At 39.9% G+C, this 19668-nt stretch overlaps 1 protein-coding gene across 4 annotated transcripts in view; it reads left to right on the top strand.

Annotated features, from left to right (window-relative positions):
- Nucleotides 1–6343: 6343 nt before the first annotated feature.
- tnfsf10l (TNF superfamily member 10, like) overlaps nucleotides 6344–19668 on the top strand; it is an 86789-nt gene continuing 73464 nt past the window's right edge. For 3 of the 4 annotated variants that reach the window (XR_012592549.1, XR_012592548.1, XR_012592550.1), the window contains exon 1: nucleotides 6344–6943. Coding sequence is in view for 1 of the 4 variants with exons in the window: in XM_074624545.1 (XP_074480646.1) it covers nucleotides 6389–6943 (555 nt within the window). In the remaining 3 variants the exon portion in view is untranslated. The remainder of the gene's footprint in view (nucleotides 6944–19668) is intronic. The other variant, XM_074624545.1, reaches the window with a different exon arrangement.

Raw genomic sequence — 19668 nt, forward strand, 5'->3', positions numbered from 1 at the left:
CAATTGTGAAAAAAAAATTTTTTTACGCTCGCTTGAGGTTGTTTTCGCCTTTATCGAAGGAGTTGAAGCAATAAATGGATTATGGAAATGCCGAATAAATGTATGACTGATCAGCTGTTACTGCTGTCTTACTGGCGTCTTCTCGGATATTCCCATAACGTGCGAATGCTTGTCTTCGTCTCCAGACAGAATGAAACAAGGCTAATAGAGTGCTGTGGCAATGAGTCCTAAAACCAGGAAATGAGTTAGCATTTTAGCACTTCCTGTTCCCTCGTCTGGAAGTCAATGGGTTTTTAGTTAGGTGTCTGAAATCAGGTCTGTGGTTAACACAAGCTGAAGAGATTTTAACATTTTGTTCTACGACATAAAATATGTCAATAAATATCCCACTCGTGAATTTTGAAGCCTTTATATGTCTTAAAAAAGACAGTTGCTAACAAGTGGCTAAATGAAACTAAACGTCATCACGCCGACTCGTCCTCCTTTACAGTCTCGTTGTGTATACTCACGCTCATCTGACCGTGGTGTAGTTCGTTTATAGCCTAATGTCACCAGATTACTGCTGGTGATTGCATTCACACAAAAATCATAAAGTGGTGTTCATTCATGAAGATTATTTTACGGAAGTATCATAAACGTAAGCATCTGTAAGTATCATAAACGTAAGTATCTGTAAGTATCATAAACGTAAGTATCTGTAAGTATCATAAACGTTTGTTTACCACCGAGCTTATTTTCTGCAATAATCCAAAACCCAATGGAACAATCCAATTGGCTGTTAGTGGAGGGAACCAGGGCGATGCTAACTTCCTGGTTGGCCTACAAAAATACATTATCCCTGGAGCACTCTATTCTACATGTAGCTGACATGAACAAATAATTGAAACTTGCCCAACTGAAACAAATTCCTGAAGACCTCTCTCCATTTTTCTCTCGTAGATGGTAAGACGGCCAAGCCGACTTGTTTTGTCTCCAGTTTGCAACCTCTTCTTCTTCTTCTTCTTCTTCTACTCTGTTTAATGGCGTATTACAGTCATGCATAGCCTAAAGCGCCAACTTCTGACCAAACTATGCTGTAGCAGAGTTTATTCGCTCTTAAACCAGTTGATGGAAACAAGCCTTATTACCATTTCCTTTTTGCAACATTTCAAAAACTCATTTAAAATTATTTTGACAATAGAATGGAAATGGTTTCAACCTCCTTTGAACCGGGTCCTTTCTAATCAAAGTCTAAGCAGTTAAAAAGTCCCGTGGCCCCCTGATGGTTCATAGCTGTCTTACTGGAAGTGACCCAAGCTCATCTGCCTCCCATCCTTAATAAACAGCTCTGACTGCTGGGCACTCACAGACTGCTCTCCAGCTGTTTGTGGTGATGTAAAGGAAACAAAGGAAATGCTGTTGTTTAGACCAGTGGTTCCCAAAGTGGGTGCCTTGGGGAAAGGGCCAAGGGTGACAAAAGATAACTGTTTAGTCATTGTCTGTTTTTCACAATGTGAACCTACCAACAAAACTAAAGACAGACTGAACACTACTCGGCTAAAGGATTACCATTAACTGTTACATGCGCGGGCTGCACGGTGGTGCAGTGGTTAGCACTGTCGCCTGACAGCAAGAGAGTCGCAGGGTCGAATCCGGCTTGTGGCCCTTCAGTTAGCATGTTCTCCCCGGCGTGCAGGTTAGGTTTATTGTTGACTCTAAATGTCCCGTGGGTGTGAATGTGTCAGCCCTGTGATAGTCTGGATACCTGTCCAGGGTGTACCCCGCCTTACGAACCGTTACAGATAATGGATGGTATATGTGTGATGTTTCTGTCTCATCCCTGGTATACATGAAAACACAGCCTGGTCTCACTCTCAGGGCATCAAATGTTGACACTTGGGCAGTCTTGATACCGACTCACAAGGTAGCCTTAAGCCTCGGACACACCAGGAATGTCCGGAGCGCGTGGCGGCTGCGTTACCTGTTCTTTTTTATTTCGCCGACCGTGTTAACAGGTTAGAGCAGCCACACTGCCCGCGTGAGACACGCATCTCACAACAGACAGTGAAAGTGTCTGTTGACTGTATATTGACATCATATCAGCAACATTACTACAGTTTACATGTCTAGACATCTGTAGAATATGTCACTGACAGTGAAAGTGATCTATTGACTGTATATTTACATCATACCAGCAAGATTACTACAGTTTTGATGTCTATCTTTAGAATATGTTACGGAGATGACAAAGACGTAAAGACTTATTTTCAAATCAACACTTCCTGCTTTCATTTCAAAATAAAAGCCCTCAAGCGTTTTTCTGTGCACAGAATTCCTTCATTTGTTAACACAAGGCTTTTATTCTGAAATATGAGCAGTCAGTGCTGTGGAACATGCAGTGACTTAGAGAGCTCCATGAATTGATAAAGTATGGGGTTTAAATCAACACTTCCTGCTTTCATTTCAAAATAAAAGCCCTTAAGCATTTTTTTCTGTAGACAGAATTCCTTCATTTGTTAACACAAGGCTTTTATTCTGAAATATGTGCCGGACAGTGTTCTAGAACATGCAGTGACTTGGAGAGCTCCATGAATGAATATAGTATGGAGTATGGATTATTACTATTATTATTACTATGTAATTACCACACGTTTCTTTACCTTTCTATGTCTAAAATAAATATAAATGATATTTATAATGAAATTAAATGGCCATTAAAAGGCAAACTCTATGTAGAAAGACAGGGCTGACGGCAGCAGCTGCAGCAGCAAAAACGCAGCAGATACGCAGCTGAAATGCAGCTGGTGTGAACGCCCGATGCGTGAATCATGCAGCCACCACGCCACGCAGCCGCCACGCGCTCCTGACGTTCCTGGTGTGTCTGTATGAGACGCACCAGGCTTTTAACTAAATCCCATGTAAACCCATCCATGTCATTATTAGACAGTCAGAGCAGCTGATGTGTAAAAAGCGAGAGAGTCCGCTAAGTGTGGGAGGGGCGGCGAATGGTTCAAACAAACGCAGGACTTTCACTCAGGGGACCGGCGTTCGGGTCCCGTGTGAAACCAAACATTGTGATTTCTTTAGTGACGCTATGTCACTGAGTCACATGACGTTATGTCTTTAGCTTAAGTTACCTTGCAAGCATACTTATTAAGCCAAACCTAGATTTTTTTTCTAACCCTAACCAAGTAGTTTGACAACATTAACCACGTGCCAACTTTCTGTGTGAAGATACTACGCAAAAGGCAAAATATGACTAGTAGGGATGAGATCACGTCGGGAAACAAGACAAGAAACCGCCTACCAGAGCTCACATTAAATATTAAAATGCCTTCAACCTTTTTTTGTTTTTTCTTTGTTCTTGTACACCTTAAATAACCTAACCATTATTTTCATTTAGAAGAAAATTAAAGATATAATTGATATCTTAAGTGAAATATTCATCTGTAAATCAGCAGTGGTTAGACCACACCAGAATAAAACAGAGAGGCACTCGTCTTCTACGGCCTACTGGCGATGGGAAAGCAGTCAATCGCCTGATTTTAGCTGGTTTTCCTGTATTTAAAGGTCCCACATTGTGCTCATTTTCAGGTTCATACTTGTATTTTGTGTTTCTACTAGAACATGTTTACATGCTGTAATGTTCAAAAAACACATTATTTTCCTCATACTGTCTGCCTGAATCAGGCTGTCAGCTGATGACATTCACATACACTGCAACAGGAAATAAACTGGGACACATTTAGAATGTTTACGTTTAAAATTGTGTAAAGAAAAGACAGAAATCCAAACGGCTCGTTTCAAACGCAGAGTTTCTGAATACAAGCTGTGTGTATTTCCCTGTGGATTGAGTGTTTCGATACTTTCACAGTATTTATATAGGACTTAAGCCTGCTTTATAATAAAAAAACATGAAAATCTCACTTTTTTATAATAATAAAAAAAACTGTACATAAGTGCTCATTTTTGTGGAGAAGGGGCATGTGTCAGTCCTGGGATAGTCTGGCGACCTGTCCAGGTTGTACCCCGCCCTCACCAAATGTCAGCTGGGATCGAGTCCAACCTCCCCCCCCCCCCCTTCCCCTCTGCAACCCTGAATAGGATAAGTGGTTACAGATCATGGATGGATGGAAATCCACCTGTTGACTTTTACTCTGCGTGACTGAGAATGGGCCTATATAATTTAACTTAATATTAACATATCAATATATCACATCTATAGCTTGTGGTGCATTTGAAGGAGTGCCATGGTCTAAAACAGTTTGGGAACTTCTGGTTTAGAGTTGAACTGTAAACACAGCATCTGCCTGGGAAAGTATGATTGTGACTCACTGCTCTGTTTGATGGTGATTTAAGACAGGATGGAGGCTTTACGGAGCAATACAGCAATACGCTGTCTGCAGCAATAAAACGTAGATGTAGTCATCTCTCCATGAGGCCTCATCTCATCCAGCAGTAAAGTCAGCAGCCTGTGTACAGCTTTGTGATGTTTTTGGAAAGTGAAGTTAATATCACATATTTTTATTGTGGCTACACTTGTTTCACAGTGATAATCTGGAGGGCATTGGGCAAATGTTTGCTCTCCAACAGTGTAATACTGTAAAACAGACCACAGATATTCACACGCACACTGGAGGGAGCCGCTCACACAACAGAAAGAGTAAGAGAGAGGGTAAAAAGGAGGTTTGTCTTGCCATTATTTTTAATTATTAAGAAGTCAAATCAATTTAAAAAAGCAACAATCGGCTGTTTTATTGATTAATCTGACTATTATTTTACCTATTAGTAATTTATATAAAATGTCAGAAAACTGGGACAATTGCTTGTTTTGCTCGACCAACAGTCCACACCCCAAAGGTGTTCCCTTTATGATTATTGATGAGTAAGAAGATTAGCAATTATTCACATTTAAGAAGCTAAAAGGAATAAATTTGTGTCATTTTTGCTATAAAAAGATAACAAAAGACTTAAACAATTCATCAATTTCCAGAACTTTTAATTTTGTGTGGCTTCTCAGCTTTTACTTAAAATGTTTATTACATTTTATTTATTGACTCAATTAATCCAACATGTATCTTGTTCTCCAAGATACAAACTAATTTTATCCTACGGTATAAATAATAAGACAAAGAACCTGCCATTACATAATCATCATATGTAAATCCAAAAGCAGTATTTTTTATAAGAAATTCAAATGAATAAATTAATTAATAATAAATTTAACAATAAAATAAATTAAAATCATAAAAATCAAAATCAATAAAAAAGGTTTTGTCCAATGCTGCAACAAATGTCTGTTTTATTGATTAATCTAACTATTATTTAGACTATTAATAGTTTATATAAAATGTAAGAAAACTAGAAGCTAAAAGGAGTGAATAATGTCTTTTTTGCAAAAAGAAAAAAGAAAAAACAAAGGTAAAGAAAAATTTAATTTTTGGCAAAAATAAATTAAATTAAATACAAAAATGTACCTTTTTTATTAGTATTACTTAATTTTATTTATTTTTTCATTTTATTTTATTTATTTTTATTATTATTATTCTGTATGTTGGGTCGGTATGTTTGTGAGTCTGTCTGTAGATGTTACTTTTTGTTTGTGTTTTTTTGTCAGTTTGTGATCAAAATTAAAAAAATATATATATATATATATGTTTCACTGATACATTCTGTTAGAAGAGAGAAAAACATAAACAAATAAGATTGTAGAAAAAAGCATTTCATTTAACTCAGCAAAGTTTTTGCAATAATATATATAAATAAATAAAAAACAAAAAAATACAAAAATACAAAAATGTAAAATTAAATCAAAATAAAAACATAAAAAACTCAAATAATCAAATAAAAGCAAGGAGAAACAGACAAACAAAATAATAAAAAATAATATTATCTCAGCTTTTTTCAATCCACTCTTAACTAGAGAGAGAGACAGAGAGAGAGAGAGAGAGAGAGAGAGAGAGAGAGAGAGAGAGAGAGAGAGAGAGAGAGAGAGAGCGTGAGAGAGAGAGAGCGCCCTCTGCCAGCTCAAACTGAAACTGAGGCTCAGGACAAGAATCAATCCAGACTGTCTCAAAATTACAACAAATATCATCACATATATATATATGATTAAGAACTGATGAAGATTTCACCTTTCACACACAATACAAGAATATAAATTATGGGATATTAGCTGCAAATAAACTGACTTTAGTCACTTCCCAAAGGAGATGTGTGCATATTATGAACAAAACTGAGTGTAAATAATGCACCTTTAACATATCTGCTATTACTTTTCTTGCTTTGTTCTGCTTTGGCAATAATGTGCCCCCCCCCCCCCCATACCTAGAAAGCAGCGAGCGAGAGAGAGAGAGAGAGAGAGAGAGAGAGAGAGAGAGAGAGAGCATTCCTCCACAGCTCCAGGGTGATGAAAAGGTTAAGCCAGCCCCTTCTTCTGCTGCTGTCTCCCGGTTGCAGCCCATCAGTCCTCCGCTGCCTCCTCCAGCAGCTCCGGTCCCTCTTTACGCAGCAGCTCCAAACTTTATCTCCCAGCTCGTCTCTCTCTCCTCTCCTCTCCTCTCCTCTCCCGCCTCTCTCCTCCTCCTCCCCCTCGCTTCTCCCGCATGAACAGCTCCATTGGCAGCGGACGCATGGAGATCTAATTTTGCTCCAATTTTCGGAGAGTGTGTGGAGGTTGTTGTTGTTGTTGTTGTTCTGCTGTTCCCTTGGTTGTGTGGTGTGCTCATGCGTCGGGAATGCCATGGCCACTCCGAGCGCACAGCAGCAGCACCAGGATTACTTCCGATCGGTGAGCAGCGAGTCCACCACCTACATGATGGTCCCGGCCGGCGGGCCGACGGCGACGAGGCGCCGGGACGCGCCGTCCAAGATGTGGCTGGCCATGGTGGTGATCGTGGTGGTGGTGCTGCAGATCGCCTCCACCACCGGGCTCTTTCTCTACCTGAACATGTCCATATCACAGGTAAGAGCCGCTTTACACTCACTTTCATATGCGTTTTAACATGTAATCCTGCAGATCATTAATGCGCTTTTACGCACCGAATTAGCGAGAAAATAGCCCAGTTTAAATTTACAGCTCAATCCCACATATGAACTTTGTCTATTATAGTGAAAAGATGGTATATGTATTGCATGAAGTATATGTATTGCATGAAGTATTTGGGGTGTAATTCATTTCGGGAAGAGGTTTGGCGGAGTTCTCCCCCGCTTTTGGGAAGCAGCTGTGCCTTACTGAACTCGTTGAACAACGCAATCCGGCGTTTACAAGCATTAAGACAGAAGGAATCAGCGGTTCTGTCTGTCCGGCTGCGTTTATCCAACTAAACGGGTTAAACTGCGTGCGTAAAAAGAACATATTGGAGCCATTTGGTTGGGAAGCAGAAAGTAGCTGTCGTTTGCTTTTAAGTAGGTTACAGATGTTGTGCACAGAGGTGAAATATGCAGGTCAGTGATGGGGGTGGGATGGTCCCACTGAGGGGTTTCATTTAAGCCTTTTTTATCGCCTGAAATAAGATAATACTACTGCACTTGTGCCTGGAGTTACAAGGGGGTTTAATATTCCTACAGTCTTTAGAGCAAACATTTGCACAGCTGAGGTTTGGTTCCTCACTCTAGAAATCAATTAGCAGAGCTGCTGTCACCGCTAGAGTTAGTGAAAATTAGTCCTGCTGCAGATATACATGTACCAGAAACTCTAGTGTCCCAATGAGAGGTCAACAGCCAGAGGTGTTGCATTATGGTTCCTGACTCTTCACAGGAAGTGTAGCCTATACTTTGGTCTTTTGAAAAATCTGCTGGGATGAAGTTTGAAGTCGATGATGTCTGAATCCCAGCGAGAGGCTGGTTGAAACGGTAACGCTACTTACTCCTCTACCACTCAGAGAGAGGAAGCCGGCCTCGGTGGACAACTGTGCATCTCCACATGAGAGGGAAAACCTGAGCGTCTCTCAGATACGCTTTCTTGGATCGTGTGGTGACTGGAAAACACAATACTTCCTCTTGAGGAGAAGGAAGAAGAAGACAAATGTTGCTTTATTAATGCTTCATTCAAAGCAGCAGGTGTTGATTCACATTTGAAGCTGTTTAGCTGCTGCTATAGGAGGTGTTCAGTTAGTGAGCCATCAGTGTGACAGACACATCATTTGTATATTGAAAGGATCTAATATGAGACTTTTTGGCGAGCCAGCAAAGAGGAAATGTTTTTAATCCCCATCGTGTGTGGTTATCATGGGGTTGATGTAAGATAGATGCTTTTGTGTTAAACAGATGGGGAATCCCCAGGCAGGTTGGATATACTGTATAATACTATGACACACTGCCTTAAAGGTCCCATATTGTAAAAAGTGAGATTTTCATTTATATTATAAAACAGGTTTAAGTGATATATAAATACTGTGAAAGTATCGAAGCGCTAAATATACAGAGAAATACACACAGCCCGTATTCAGAAATCGTGTGTTTGAAACAAGCCGTTAGGCTTTCTGTCCATTTGTGATGTCACAAATATACAATATTTAGACCATTACACGGTTTTAAGTGTAAACATTCTAAATGTGTCCCAGTTTATTCCTGGTTGCAGTGTATGTGAGTGACATCAGCTGACAGGAAGTAAACATGGACCCAAACTGTTGCCAGGCAACGCAATTCTGTTTCAATTCCGTTGAAATGCACTAAAATGGAGCATTTCAGACAGAGGGTAAATACAGGTATATTGAGGCAGACAGTATGACGAAAAAAAAAGTTTTTTGAACATTACAGCATGTAAACATGTTCTAAAAGAAACACAAAATACAAGTATGAACCTGAAAATTAGCATGATATGGGACCTTTAAATAGCTAAATATAGTAGGGCTGCCTGCAATTAACCATTATGTTCATTACAGATTACTCTACCGAGTAACTCTACGGAGTTCTTTTTGTGCATACAGGAGTGACATAGGCTGTTAACCTGCTTATAATAAGGCTACCATACTGACCTTGATTATGAGACAAAAAAAGAATGAATTCTGACCAGAATGCAGCAGTAACAGTAAGATATTTAAAAAAACAAGGTAAGCTGATATTTATCTCTTAAATGAAATAGTCTTGTTTGAATAGGCCAAAATCTAAACTGCAGCCTATTGGTAGGCCTATTAACATGATTTAACCATCTTAATGAAACTCTGCCTGTCTCATTGATCACCATGATCTTAAAATTAGAATTATTCTCCTCAGTTCTTGGTCTACTTTTAACCCTCTGAGAATGGTGGATCATCTGACTGGCATTAACATTACTGTCATTTGAAGGCGGGTACTTGACATAAATATGAATCTTGAGATTGCGATGGATCTGTTGATACCAAACTTGTCGCGTTAGATTACGGGAAAAGGCGGTAAATATCGCTCCAAAGTTGAGCTGTCCTTACTGCGAGGTCCGCGACTCCTCAGTGGCAAACGGCAGTGTTTTAGCCTCTGGCACTTGGTGGGAGTGTGCCTAGCGGTGGCGGCGCTGCTATAATGTCAGAAAATAGTATAGAAAATGTCCATCCCATTTTCTTAAAGTCCAAATCGATGTCTTTAATGTCTTTTTTTTCGTCAGTCCCAAACCCAGAAAAGACATTCAGTTTAATATGATATAAAAGAGAGAAAAGCAGGAGATCTCCATATTTGAGAGGCTCAAAACATCATTTTTGTATGAAAATTACTGCGATTTATTGATTATCAAAATAGTTGGCGATTATTTTTCTTTTGATTGACTAATCGATTAGTCTACTGATCATTGCATTTCTGAAATATAGCAGATTTGCTAATGATTTGCTAATGAAATGATTTAGTTAGGGCTGCCCCCTCTTTTTTTTTTTAACAATGTCTTTATTGTTTTTTTGTTATACAAACATCAGCATTATTATGCAATATATTCAATACAGGATTTACTTTAACAAACATAACATCCCCCACACACCCACCCGTTCTCTCTCAACGTTTCCCTTTCTTACAAGGCCAAAATCAATATACAGCTTCAAAGTATCAATCATACAGTTAAACAGTTAAATGGCACTCCTATCTTAATTATTCCTCCTGTAGAAGCTCTCTATTATCACTACTTTTTATGAAATCATTAAATGATTCACATACTTCCTCATAAACACCCAGTTTGTTTTTCATGATATATGTTATGCTCTCCATTGACATACATTATGCCATATTTTTAATCCAAGCGCAAATTGTAGGTGCATCGGATTTCTTCCAGTTAAAAGGGCTGCACCCCCTCTTAGTCCATTAATTGACTAATCTGTCTTTTTGGTCTTTGGTCGGCTGAGATTTCCTTACTCGATTAGTCGTTTTTTATGCTTTTTTCATGCTGAATGACTTCAGAGTACATCTCTGGTAAACAGCAGATTTAAAGTGGTGCTATTGTGTGATTCTTTGTGGGGAAACTCAGTTTCCCTGATCTGTCGATAAAATCAATTAATCGATTAATCGTCAAAATCGTATGAGTGTTAGTCGACTAAGAGTTTCTTTGTTCTAGGACAGCCCTAGCGTAATAACTTTAACGATTAATCAATTATCAAAATAGTTGGCGATTGTTTTTCTGTCGCTCGAGTCCTCCAGTAGTCGACTTATCGTTGCAGCTCTAAAATCTAGCAGAAACACGTGTTTTTTTTTACTAATAAAAGGATTTATGTCTGCTAAAACTGTATTTCTTTGCTGCTTTTTGAAGTTGAGCGATAGGAAGGTAACGTTGGGGAAAACAGACACGTTCGTGGCACATGTGAACGTAAACAGATGGAAAGTGATTTTAAATCATGCATTAATATATCAACCTTTCGGGCCAGAAGTCCATGTACTTTCTCATTTTTGTACACGGCCTTCCTGCCATGAGAGGAACATGATATAAAGGCTAAAATATATCAGAGTTTGACTGTGCCTGCTTCCAGTTCACTTACTGGCATGAACGTAACAATCCTCTATCAGCAGAGTCTGCCGTAGAAATGTACTTTATAAACTTTAATGATTATATAATATACACATTATATTTGACACATTGGAGGTAGAATGAAATAAGGAATAGTTTGGAGATGACACTGGAGACCGAGATGAAAAACATGGAGCCATGTATCTGCATGTGGGTATTGGGAATCCCCTGGTTCTCATGCGAAGGCCGGCTATTTTTAATCTGGAAACAGGCCCTTCTTTGAATGGCAGTAGAGTTACACCCCGTGCCAGCCTGGTTAAGACAAAAGATGCTCTGAACAATGAACACAGCACAATGAGGAAGGCTCCAGTGTTGCCTCAGTGCTGCAGCATTCACACACACACACACACACACACACACACACACACACACACACACACACACACACACACACACACACACACACACAAACAAACACACAAACACACACACACATGTAAACACAGAAGCTCCTGGTGGATGTCCTCTACTGGTTCCTGTCTGTTGCTGCTGGATGAGGCACTTTGTTCAAACCGGTGATTCACTTCATACATACATATAATAATAATAATAATAATACATTTTATTTATATAGCGCTTTTCTGGTTGCTCAAAGACACTTTACACAGATAAAGTGTACTTTGTGTGTTTTGTGTACGTCAGTGAATGTCAGACGGATTGGAGTTTTAAACGTACAAACATTTGTCAGAGACCTTACCTTTCTGACGGGGAACGGAAGCCGCTGTGTCCATCTATCGCCAAAGCCACCAGACTCCATTGAAAAAAACAGTAATTTGTCCTCGCAGGACATGGGTTGCTGGTCTACCGCTGCCTCGATCGGTTAGTTGGTGACTATGGGTCGTCTCAATTCACAGATAATACTGATAATCTTACAACTCGTGCGATGGAGTAGTTTCATTTAAAATATCCATTCTCTTGTTTAGCATCACTGTTTTCGTTGCAATTGAACACGGGGAAGGAATAAATAAATACATATCTTAAAGAATAGAACTATCCAAGTTTGTCCCCACCTCTGCGAGGTAAAATTACTGTTTTTGTCAAAGGAGTCTGGTGGCTTTGAAGAAAACGGCCTCAGTTCCCCGTCGGACACATAGACTGTATAGCTGTCTGACGGCGAGGTAAACTGGCGAAAGTATTCTAAATATAACGTAAACTTAAACTGATATTGATACTGACATCTACTGTAGGTAATACACTGACTGTGGATAAGTACCTCATACAACCCCACTGAGAAACACCAAGACTATCCCTTTAAAGAGATAAAATGTTGAGTTTAACGGTCATTTTCAGGTTCACACTTGTATTTTGTGTTTCTATTAGAACATGTTTACATGATTTAATATTTTAAAAAAAACTTTATTTTCCTCATACTGTCTGCCTGATTATGCTTGTTTTTACCCTTTGTCTGAAACGCTTCGTTTTAGCGCAATTTAACGGAATTGCGTTGCTACTTCCTGTGAGCTGATGTCATTTACATTCACTGCAACAGGAAATAAACTGGGACACATTTAGGATGTTTATGTTTAAAACCGTGTAATAATCTATTTATTGTATATTAGTGACATCACAAATGGACATATATCCCAACGGCTTGTTTCAAACGCACAATTTCTGAATACGGGCTGTGTGTATTTCTCCGTATATTGATAGTATAGTATATAGTATAACAGTATTTATAAAGCACTTGAAGCTGCTTTATAATATAAAATACATGAAAATCTAACTTTTTTACAATATGTGACCTTTAAAAGAATAATAGGTGAGAGTAGGAAACTTAGTTATTGATAATTAACAGAAAAATAATTGGCAACTATTTTGATGATAAAGTCAACATTCACTGGTTCCAGCTTCTCAATTGTGAGGATTTGCTGTGTTTCTCTGTTTTTTAGTGATAATAAACTGAATATCTTTGGGTTTTGGACTGTTGGTCGGACAAAGCGAGACATTTGAAGACGTCACCAGGGCTGTCCTCGACCAAAGAAACACCTTGTCGACTAACACTCACACCATTTTGTTGACTAATCGATTCATTTAATCAACAGATCTGTAAAACTGAGTTTCTCCACAAAGAATCACACAAAAGCACCACTTTAAATGTAGTGTTTACCAGAGATGTGCTCAGAGGTTTCTTTGTAATTAGTCATTCAGCATGAAAACGACTAATCGACTAAAGAAATCTTGGTCGATTAGACCAAAACGACTGATTCTAGACATCACTTTGGGCTTCAGGAAGTTGTGATAGGTATTGTTTATCTTTTATTTCTGACATTTTATAGATCAAACAATGAATTAATCAATAAAATACTTTTCATTGATAATGAAAAGCACTTCTCTTATGTTTCTTATCGAGCTTCTTTACATCTGTTTCATCTCTGTGGATGAAACGCTATAGCCTGAAGGGATGAAACTATATTTGCAGTATGTTGCATCTTTTTATTATCTGCATTAAATCTGGATTAATTTCCACATGTTTTATGACTTCCTTGATCCGGGTCACATGAGATCTGTAACAGTTTATTTGATATTAAACTATAATCGCTGTAAAGTCTTTGAAGTTTGCTGCACATGACCACACATATTACAAAGACACTTGTGTGTGTGTGTGTGTGTGTTTTTAGGCACACGTTTCAGTGCACAATCAAATTTTTTTGAAATTGGGGGATTTTTTGTGTGTATGTGCGTGTGTGTGTGTGTGTGTGTGTGTGTGTGTGTGTGTGTGTGATTGGCATTCCATTCCTTACACTTCACTGGTCCACTTTATTATTGTTTGGGTTCACAGATAGGCTCTGACTCACCCTTTCATGCAACAATACACCCGGTCTGTGTGTGTCTGTGTGTGAGCGGGCCACACTCACAGCAATGTCTGGGTCCCTGAAAAGGTCCAGTAAAGGGGCCCTCCCCAAATCGACTTGGTACTGAAGTATCGGTTCTCGTGACATCCCTACCAGGGACATGGCGGTTAGATCTGGTACGTGTCTTAACCACCAGGCCACGTATTGCTTGAATTGTAGAGTTGGCGTTACATAACCTCGGCTGTTTTGGTTACTGCCTACGTGTTTCCTGTCGGCCACTGAATCCACTCGACACATCATCTCGTCACAGGAAGATGTGGCGCTTTACAAGAAAAGCTTCCTGCTAAACTAAACTACTTCCTGATTTCACACAGGCCAAGATACCTGGTAGGACATCGTGTTAGGAGTTATTTCCATCCATTCACACACACACACACACACACACACACACACACACACACACACACACACAGCCATTTCTCCGTCCAGCCTTCCTGTGTGGCCTCAGCTGTTGTTGCCAAGACATGTCTGACGCTACCTCCTATAGCGCAGTATAGAACAGTATGGCCCAGTTGTTCCATGCTGCATATTTATCCCAGAGGTTCAAACTGGATCAGGTTTTATTGGTGAAGGTGAAGGTCAACGTTACTATTAGACAATCAATGGACGTCCTATAGCAAGAATGGCAATGTGTGTGTGTGTTGAGGGGGAGATCATGCAACACGTGTGCTTAACGGGGGGGAGTGTAGGTGTCATCAGGTGGGCAAGAAGTGTGTGTTTCTGTAGAGAGATTCAAACTTTGACCTCTCCTCAACATAAAAACAAAACCACACACAGGTGTGCACACACACACACACATCCTCACAATCCAATTTAAAGTCAAATCAAATCCGTCACTGAAAATATTTACATTTAATTAAAAGCGACAAATATATTAATATAAACCTCCCACACCAGACTCCATTGCCAAAATACACTCTCAATCATACTCTCTCTCTATCACACCTTCCTTCTCTCTCTCTCTGTCTGTCTCCCCCCCCACCCCCCCGCTCCCCTGCAGTCTCAGTGTGTTATGGTTCAAGTCCACATCGGAGAATCGAGTTACAGTCAGTTTGAGGGCTCGAGGGGAGGGGGACGAATTTTTCAGGAGTGACACAAGCAGTTCTTTTTTCTTTTATGAGGTAGGAGTTGAGAAGTTAAGTGATTCTTTGGCAGTGTGTGTGTGTGTGTGTGTGTGTGTGTGTGTGTGTGTAAACAGGCCTGGGGCATGTCTCCAAAGTCACATGAGGTGTTTATATGGGTGTAACACACAAAAAGAACAATGTACGGTTAATGCAAGAAGGTGAAAGACGTATATTTGGCCTCGCTTTTCGTCTTCATGTCTCAGTGACGATGACGGGGCCAAAATGACGTCAACTCGGTAATTTGTGAGAAACAGACATGTTGGCTAGTGCACACACACACATTCTGAACCTCGTGGTTTCGGTCAAGAATTAAACGCTTTGCTCGCGCTGAAGACAATCTCCCTGGTTTGGTTGCTAAAACAGAGTGGAACCAATTATAGAGTTTTAGAAAACCTGCAGAGCAGAACCAACCGGAGTCTTTCGGGTGGCCCTTCTTGTCGGGGCGGTGACATGCAGAAGTTGTGTTTTTGTAAACAGTGTTGTAAACGCAGCAAGTTAGCAAAGCAGCTGTAGCAACAACAGTGGTGTGCATGTGTTTCTGCTTCGACCAACAGACACACAGACGGTTCACTTGCTGTTGCTGCTGTTCGTAGTTTAAAGATGCTAAATGAGAGACTGGGAGCGTTTCTATTGTCTCCGCACGGCTCTCAACATGGCGACGGCTGAACCAGCGGCTAACAGCGCTAACAGAGAAAACAACAGCAACAGTGCTGACAGAGCTAACAGTATTAACCTGGGGGAGAGGGAGGGACGGAGGGTGGGCGCTACGCTTCTGCAACGGCTCCACCGGTCTGGGCGGCGTTTTCAGCTGTAACCGCCGTATGAGAGCAGTGCAAAGCAAGTAGACATTTCTCCTCCATATCTTTACATAGTAAATAGTTGTTTGCTGCTACATTAATGCTCTGGATATCGTATAGAGCACCTTTCACAAAATAAAAACAATCTCGGAGGTCCCCTCTCACCAGTAGACGACTCCAGAGTATGACTCACGGCTCGCGTCCTAGACAACACCCACCAATAACAGCGCGTTATCCCCACGTGGCCGTTCTAGCACGACTTTTGGTGCTTTTCATTATGCTAACTAACGCTTCCTCGCATCCTCTCTCCTCCCGTAACCTTGAAGTCGTTCCCCCTCCACCATCACAGAGGATCGTCCAATCCCTTAAATGCACCTTGAGGAGACAAGGAGGCTTCTGGAGGAGCTTAGAGCGAGGAAACACAGGTGTATCCTACGCGGAGGTCTTTTATCAAGTGGCGTGACAAATAAATGCTGCACCTCCATATGCAGCACCCAGTTTGAAGCAACGAAAGCCGCCTAAGACTGACGCTATGGAACCAAGGATTTGACATTCGGTAGCTTCGGCTCCTCTTCCTCCCATCTCTCTCTCTTACATCTTTGCTGGGAAGAGCTGAGATACAAGGAAGAGATGCGAGTGAGAGAAGCGAGGAGAGACGTTAGCATGATGAAACGCACCCTTTGTGAGACTATGATCATACATGATACGTGTCAGCTTTAAACCGATATAAAAGAATCGTCCTGATTCCATTTCCTGCTAAAAAACAAAGCTCTCTCTTATCACATGTAGTGGGAAATGAGACACAGTGTTGTGTCTTTGCACAGACCTGCGTGCACGCTCAGTGTTTTCATGGTCAGGTCATTTGGACGAGGATGAAAAGGAAGGTAGGGATCAGAGGAAAGAGAGAGGGAAGAGATGATGATGATGATGATACGTGGAGATGAAGTTCTTTAATTTGATTTTTAATGCCTAAACTGGATCCGATATTTCTTTGTATTCTTTTCAAACATTGGAAAGCTGTTAGAGCCAAAGAAGACTTCATGCAAATGTTTTCACAAGCCGAGAAGTTCTCCTCGTGACGGGTAAACTGAAATTCATGTGTAAAGTGAGTGCAACAGAGGTGAGGCACATAAATAGGATACTTAACTCAGAAGGACTCTTCTTTGGCTCCTTCTTTACCAACTCATGTCACACTTCTATATTTCAAATCCTAGTCAATATCCTGAAGTCTCCAAAAACACTAAATATGTCAGCTTCAATTTAGGGAAACTGTGAAATCTGGTATATGTTCATTTGAATCAATGGTATAGCTGTTGGCATCCTGTGTTTAAATCATATTTGAACTGACGCAGAATATATATGATATATACGATGATGTGATATCGTCAAACACTGTTGAGTTTATTTTCTGGAAGATTAAAAAAACAAAGGGTGGTTTAAGGGGAATTTAAGAAGTTAAAGTTTAGCATAACATTTCTTTTATTCTAACAAAAAGTCCTTTTACACAACGATATATAGGATATATAGAGTGTTTATTAGTGAGCTTCAGAGGTGCTGGGAGTTGAGTTTCGTTGTCTTTGGAGAGAGACAGGATGTCTGTTTCCGCTAGTTGTGCTAAGCTAAGCTAACTGGCTGCTGGTGGTACTTTAATATTGTATAGTACAGACATGTGAGTGGTATCAATCTATTCATCTAAGTCTCGGCTAGAGGGTAAAAACGTGAACTCTTAGTAAGTTAAGTATATTTGCTAATTAATAGTCAAAATATCTCTTAACACTTAATATAACACCCAATCACCTGACAAGTAAGACTTCAGTGAGATATAGGGACTTGTTTTTAGCATCTTGAACATCTTGTTAAGTGAAACAATACTACTTCTGAGCATTACAGGTTTATTATGACACAACACTTCCTAACACTAGTGAAATATAACTCACAAAAATTGTTTGCTTTTTTTTTACTTATATTTGAAGTGGCCTTTTTTCCAGTGTATTCCTTTAACTCCGAGAAGACTAACAGTAATGTTGTAAAATGTCAGAATTATTTTCTACTTATTAGCAAAATATTCTCACATGTAATTTTAAATTAGAAGTCATTTTAAATGCAGCTGCACATAGGGCTGTATGATAATTCAATATGATAATTTATCGCCTTTCAATGGTATCATATCGTGATGAAATCATATATCGAGATATCGTGATGCACAATTACACCATTTAAATTGATAATAATATTCACATACAGAAAATCTGAATTGATAAGAATTGTGCTTATGGGAATACCCCAGTGTATTTAAATTAAATTATTGTCTTAATGTGATTACTCACATTCAATCAAACTCACATATAATTACAACTTAGTCAGTGTATAGCTGCAAATATTTATTAATTTTTTCTCATTTTTGAATTTTGCACTAAAGTTATTAATTAAATGAGGAAATACTCTTTTCATTTGTCAAGTATTTAATTCACACAGGAGTATACAAAAATATGCTTTACCTGACTATTTATTGAATTACCCAAAAACTTTCAATATCGTGATATGTATCATTATCGAGATTTGGAATGACCTATATTTTGTGGCCATATTGCCCAGCCCTAGCTGTAAGTAGAAGCAGTAATTATTAACTTCATATTTATTACTACAGACAACTCATTCAGAGGTTAAAAATAAATGAAATATTTTGGACAAGATGCATGAAATTGTGCTCTAAAAATTAAAAATGTGTTGTTTTTCTGCAGAACATTTTGCAGCTACAGTATCTGCAACCTTTGGCTCATCATCTTTGCTCCCAATCTTTCCTGTTTCTCTCCATACAGTTATTTCTCAACCCTTTGCTTCACTTCACTGCGCCATGTTACAAAAATGTTAAGGACCCCTGAGATAAGATTTCTAGCACAACAAATTAAGTACCAAATAAAAGCTATCAAACATCATGTTTCTTCACCACAATGTGTCTCAAAAGAGACATAAATCACTGGAGTGGAGCTGAAAGACGTGAAGTATGGAGAGTTGCATGCGTTACGTCATCTGATGGAGCGCAGAGATACAGATCCACCACACACAGACACACACACACGACCTTGGCTCAGCAGCCCGACACGTGAAAACAGGATATTTGTGTTCACACGTTGGAATGCTCATTAGGATGTGGCTACAGCTGTGGCGTTGTGTGTGTGTGTGTGTGTGTGTGTGTGTGTGTGTGTGTGTGCCAACAGCTGGTGCTGTGTGTTATCACTTTGTTTGCTCAGTCAACATGGTTATAAAGTGCTGATAAACGCTCTTCATATGATTTTAGGGCACTAATAGACCTCTGCTACATCTGCTGACTGATATCAGTGCTGCTCAACCTGCTGTACACCTGCAGCCTGATATCATGTCTTCACTTTAACAAGAACTATAGAAGAAAAAGTCATTTATTGGAATCTTAATTTCTAGAAGGTTACCAACATAAACGTTGGATAACTACAACTGTAACTTGAATTGAGGTGTAACAGAGTGTAGATGTTGAAGAACTGGTTGCCTATAGTTTCCTAGAAAGAACGCAATTATATCTGAGTTATTACTCGATTAATTGATTAGTTCTTTGGTAGGGATGCACCGATACCGATACCAGTATCGGGTATCGGGTCCGATACTGTGCTCATGTACTCGTACTCGCAAAACTGCTCTGATGCAACGGCACAGATACCACTTTATGTCAGCGTGACGTTAACCTCTCGTATCGCACGCGCTCACGCTGCACCTCCCCGATGGTGTGGGTGAGACGGGCCGGTGGTGCGCCCGACCCCGCGGGGCCTGGACCCAACCTCAGCCAGCGCGCGCTGGCCCTCACTTTCATTGCGCTACGGGGTTTTGCTGGCACCCTCTGACTCGCGCGTGCGTTAGACTCCCTGATCCGTGTTTCAAGACGGGTCGGGTGGGTTGCCGACATCGCCACAGACTCCTGGCGTCTTTTA

This window comes from Sebastes fasciatus, chromosome 22, assembly GCF_043250625.1.
Source record: "Sebastes fasciatus isolate fSebFas1 chromosome 22, fSebFas1.pri, whole genome shotgun sequence".
NCBI classification, from domain to species: Eukaryota; Metazoa; Chordata; class Actinopteri; order Perciformes; family Sebastidae; genus Sebastes; species Sebastes fasciatus.